Here is a 5,232-nt window from a genome sequence, read left to right on the forward strand (position 1 = left end):
CAGGGACCAATCGACCCCAGGCCTCAATTTGCTGCCCTAGTGCTAGCATGGTGGCAGATTGTCCCTGCATCAAGGAGATTGCATTTTGCATGGAGAGCACCGGTGAAGGGGAGGGGTACGTGGTATAATTTATAGCACAGATCAGTGGGATGGCAGAAAACAGCAGGTGAGTTGTCTGATTTTTTTTTTAGGGATTGGGAGATGGTTAGTTGGGCAAAGAGAATCGAAGTAGAAAGAGAAGGGAAGGGAAAGGGAGGAGGGGAAGGTGGTGAGGGGGCAGGGCAAGGGAAGAGACGGGGCAGGGTAGAGGGCCAGATGAGGTTGAGGGCTTAGGTGAGGAGACATTGAAGGGGGCTTGGAGCCAGGAGGCAGTCAGCACATCAGAAATACCTGGATGACATCTTAACATCCAAAAACCTCTGTTTTAACAGCTCCTCAGCTTCTGATCTCAGATAAGTAAGGCTCTGGTTGGGTCCTTCCCACAGCTTCAACCACATGCTGGGGAGGGATTGAGGGTCCCAAGAGTCCCTGGGCCTCGCCGATATGCTGCTAGAGCTTGGGGTGCTGGGGAAGAAGGATGTTTCTCGTTGGACACCATTTTGTCTTGTCCTCCAAGTACTCCTCTCCTGTTAAGGACTACCAGTCCAATGACCTTTGCTTGACAGTATAATATTTTTCAGTGACTTTGAAATATTTATTCAAGTAAAATCTCTCTTCTACTCTGGGAAAAGGTACTTGTCTGTGCTCCAGGAGTCTAGCTGGAAGAGTCTTTGCTGCAAACTGTTTTATTTAACTAAGTAGATACATACATACATACATACATACACACACGCATACAGATAGATAGATAGATTTACACACTTCATTGTAGGCAGGTCCAAAACCAGATTTTTGTGTGGCTGTTGGTACGTGGGAGCCAATGAGACAGGAACAGCCCCTGTGAATGGTAGCCTGGAGAAAAGAGTTGGGTTTTTCTGTTTGTTTTTGTTTCTTTTAAAGAAAAATAATGTGCCAATTAATGTGCCAATTCATCTGCTCTGGAGACAAAGCCCCTCCATTTATCCAAGACTTTCCTTGTGTGTGCCTCTTTCGCTGGCCTTCCACTCTCCTTGTCTACTCCTTGCAAGGCCTGGAAGGAAAGTTATGGGTTGGTAACTCCACCGCACAGAAGCTGCTTTTGTTCTCAATCTAAGCCATGTTTAATGCAACCTTCCTTTGCATGCTTCATCCCTCAGCCCTGCCTGCGGTCATCAAAGACGAGCTGAAGGACGTGGAAGCCACGGAAGGTGGCACGGCCACCCTGCACTGCGAACTGAGCAAGTCTGCCTCTGTGGAGTGGAAGAAGGGGCCCAAGGCTCTCAGGCAAAGCGGCAAATACCGCATGAAGCAAGAAGGCACATCTGCTGAGCTGCTGATCCGTGATCTGGACCTAAAGGATGCCGGAGATTACACCTGTATAGTTGGAGACCAAAAAACCACAGCAGCCCTGTCAGTAAATGGTAAAACATCAAAAGTAAATTGTGAGATTGTTAAATGTCCCTCCCTACTCTCCCTCAGCCTTGCCTGTTTCTTTTCTTTATGTTCGACGTTTCCTTTTCTTCGTCCTTTTTTTCACATCGTCCTACGGCTCCATTCTCCACTGCCCAGTTAAAGTCGTTGTGCATCTGTTGTGCGCTTTACGTTTTTGAGTCCTCTAAGGAACCTTTAGCAGGAACAAGGCACCCGTGTGCATGTATGTCTCGCTGCATTCGTGTCAGAGCTGAGATGTTTTGTGCTGCTCGCTCCCAGGGCCTTGTGTGTTGTCTGTCGCACAAGTTGTGTTGCACTGGGGACTTTGACTCTCGTAGCACAGTCTGCTCTAGAGTTGAAGCAGGCTTGGCTTACGCACGTTGTGGCAGGTTAAAAGGTAAATTATAATTTGATAATTTCCTTTGGGTGGCCCACTGTTGCCTCCAGCGTGTGGCATTTTGATGCAATACCTGTTCATTCTGCATCCCCCAGCCCTCCCTGCACGCTTCAAAAAAGAGCTGAAGAATGAGGAGGCCACGGAGAGTGGGACAGCCACTCTGCAGTGTGAGCTGACCAAGGCCGTGGACTCAGTCGAGTGGACGAAGGATGACAAGGTGCTCAAACCGAGTGGCAAATACCGAATGAGACAAGAAGGTCGTTTTGCTGAGCTGATTATCCAAGATCTAGATTTAAAGGATGCTGGAAATTACACATGTGTCTGTGGCGGCCAGAAGACAACTGCTGCTTTAACAGTAAATGGTAAACATTATAACTTCCAATTGTTTCATACCTATCTCCTCTATGAAACTCAAGATGTTTGGTGCTCAGGGTTCATAAAGACACACTGCTTCTCCTTTGAGGGCACGTTCCCTCTCATGCCTGAAAAGCTTTGTATCCTCAGCTGTATGACACTGAGTCACCTTGATATACAATATTTCTTCTTGCTGTATTGGTTTGACCTGGTCCAGTTAGGTGCCCAGCTCTGTCCTCCCATTGCTATCCTTTTTAAATGCCTAAGTCTCCATATCACTGCAGTCTTTCTCCATCCTAGCAGCAGTGTCCACATACCTAATTGTATCTATTGCAGTCCAGTAACCCACAAAATAGTTGTGCTCACTGTAAGCTGGTTCTGATCCAGTCTCTGTACCCATTGCATCCCTCAGCCTTGCCTACCCTCTTCCAACAAGAACTGAGGAGCACAGAGGCTAAAGAGGGCGAGGAAGTCACTTTGCACTGTGAACTGAGCAAGTCTGCCCCCGTGGAGTGGAGAAAGGGGCATCAGGCTCTGAAACCCGGAGACAAATACAAAATGAAGCAAGAGGGTCCCTTTGCTGAGCTGGTGATCCAGGATTTGGAGTTGATGGACACCGGCAACTACACCTGCGTGTGCGGAGACCAGAAGACTTCAGCCACCTTGACAGTGAATGGTAAAAGAGAAATAAAGAGCATACCCCAGATAAAACTCCCCAACCCAAGAATCAGCTCCCCTTTCCAATTATGCCTTCTCGTATAACATCCCTGTCTCCATTCTTTGCACATTTGGGGGATTTGATCTTTTTTCTCCTTGTCTTCCCTCTCTTCTCTTCATGAGAGATCTCCTCTTTGCTTGTCATCTCCATTCATAAGCCTGAATATCAAGAGTGCAGACCCTTAAATGTTTCGTTTCCCAGTGCATTCGCTCCAGTCCAGAGCAGCCTTGTAGGTGCCTCCAGTGGGGTTCAGCAAACCTGGAGAACAGGGGCCTTGCCCTAAGTGATCAGTCCAAGTGGACAGGTGTGGTTTGAACTGGATTATTTCTGAGCATGATCTGAAGATTCAATCTAGGTCCCGAGTTGCCCTTCCCAGCGCAAATGGAGGAGCCTCGGTGGTTTTGTGATACAGTGCAGGCTTGACTTAAGTAGACTAATTCAAAAAAGTGACCCACAGCCCATTTTAGCACCTTGTTGACCAATTTGGATGTGGCCCATAGTTGGCTCGCTTGCTTGTTTTTAACTTTTCCCTTAGCAATAATACAAAATGAAGTATAATTGCCCTTTGAGTTACCCAGGATATTGAGTCCATGTTTCTCAGATGACTCATTGTTTATGATCAGCTCGTGCCACCCCAGCTAATAACCCATCATTTTCATTAGCATTTTTCACCTTAACAAAAATGCTGTCGTTTTTCCTACCCGGTGGTAGATTCCATCACTTCTTTTGCACCATTTTTTCCCCCTTCCAAAATGTATATTGTACCGCTGCAAAAATCCAACACCCCGTTTTTATCACTGCTCCACTTTCAGGGCCTTTGAAAGCGAATGTGTTACTCCTGGCATGGGAAAAGAAACACTTTGGGCCTTGCATTGAAAAGTGGTCTCTTATTTTATACGTCTAAATTTCCTGCTGCAAGTCATTCTGAGTGGATACCATTGGGATATATCGTTCCCGATCTGATCAGCTAGCTAGATAAGTAGATATCAAAATACTATAAAACAAAGCTGAAAAATATGAGGACACTAAATAATTGGGCAAACTCAGACCCCTTAAAAAAATCAGGGTTTTTACAGTATTATTAATGCTAGTGTTTAAAGGCTTCTTCATGGCTTCTATGACAGAAGTGACCAGTGCTAAAATGTGTTGGTGGTTTGATAAAGAGGATTTCCAGGTTCTCAGTTTTGATCCCCTTCTGCCCATATTGCATTCACCCTGCAGCCCTGCCAACGCTTTTCACCAAAGAACTGAAAAACGAAGAAGCTACAGAGGGTAAAAGTGCCACTCTGCGCTGTGAACTCAACAAGGCTACTGCAAAAGTGGAGTGGAAAAAGGGACACAAGGCCCTTAGACCAACAGACAAGTACAAAATGAGGCAAGAAGGGGCTGTTGCGGAGCTGGTCATCCAAGACCTAGAGCTGACGGATGCTGGAAATTATATCTGTGTGTGTGGAGACAAGCAGACTATGGCATCTGTAACAGTACACGGTAAAAAAAATCAAACCAAAATTAACAGTAACGTTGTTGTTCCCTTCCCTGGACAGACCGAGTCCTTTCCTGCAGTATGTTCTTGATCCACAGCTCAGTGAGGTCAATTAAAAGGTGGCCCTTAACTTAATGAGGGTTGGAGTCTGCTTTTATGCAGGAGTGCACATAGTAAGACCAGAGAAGAATCAGAAAAATAGCGCAGGGTGCAGAGCAGCTGTTTCTTTTCTGTTTGCAGCTGGTTGCTTTTTCACAGGAAGCTTTTTCATGGAGTTTATACTCATGGTATCACCTCTCCATCCGTCCCTTTTAAACCATCATGCATCAGTTTAGCTAGGTGCAAAGCCTTACAATGATTTAGGTTTCACAACAGACTGAAAAGTTGCACCGCTGCTTCCCAATCGGTTCTCAAGGAATAACGCTTCTTAAGAAGTATCACTTCTTATCCCTTTGCTCCAGATATATGACAAAGGGATGATTCTGTACCGTGTGTCATGTAAAGAACACCGCCACGGTATTCCCGCAGGTCCAAACTTTTCATACGGAAAGTACTCTTGCTGAAAAAAGCATGGTTTTATTGAAACCAACATTTTTTTTTTGATAGAAAAAATGTCAGTTCAACTGAGAATTTTTTTTTGTTTCTTTGTAGGATTGCTTGGGGGGGTGGGAATTGCTTTTAAATTGGCATTTCAAAATGGAACTTTTTGCTTCATTTAGATGTAGACTGTTGCTTCATTTTGCCTAGAAATGTCAGATTGCAGCACCTTTG

The 5,232-nt window shown here is 45.5% G+C and overlaps 1 protein-coding gene across 1 annotated transcript in view; it reads left to right on the forward strand.

Moving 5' to 3' along the window:
* The window catches only part of OBSCN (obscurin, cytoskeletal calmodulin and titin-interacting RhoGEF), a 287,786-nt gene that overhangs the window by 145,258 nt on the left and 137,296 nt on the right, over nucleotides 1-5,232 (forward strand). Inside the window, exons 35-38 of the mRNA XM_019507926.1 lie at nucleotides 1,236-1,499; nucleotides 2,002-2,268; nucleotides 2,673-2,936; nucleotides 4,200-4,466. Coding sequence (XP_019363471.1) covers nucleotides 1,236-1,499; nucleotides 2,002-2,268; nucleotides 2,673-2,936; nucleotides 4,200-4,466 — 1,062 coding nt within the window. The remainder of the gene's footprint in view (nucleotides 1-1,235; nucleotides 1,500-2,001; nucleotides 2,269-2,672; nucleotides 2,937-4,199; nucleotides 4,467-5,232) is intronic.

Source organism: Gavialis gangeticus, unplaced genomic scaffold (assembly GCF_001723915.1).
Source record: "Gavialis gangeticus isolate Ggan-Ray unplaced genomic scaffold, GavGan_comp1, whole genome shotgun sequence".
Taxonomy (NCBI): Eukaryota; Metazoa; Chordata; order Crocodylia; family Gavialidae; genus Gavialis; species Gavialis gangeticus.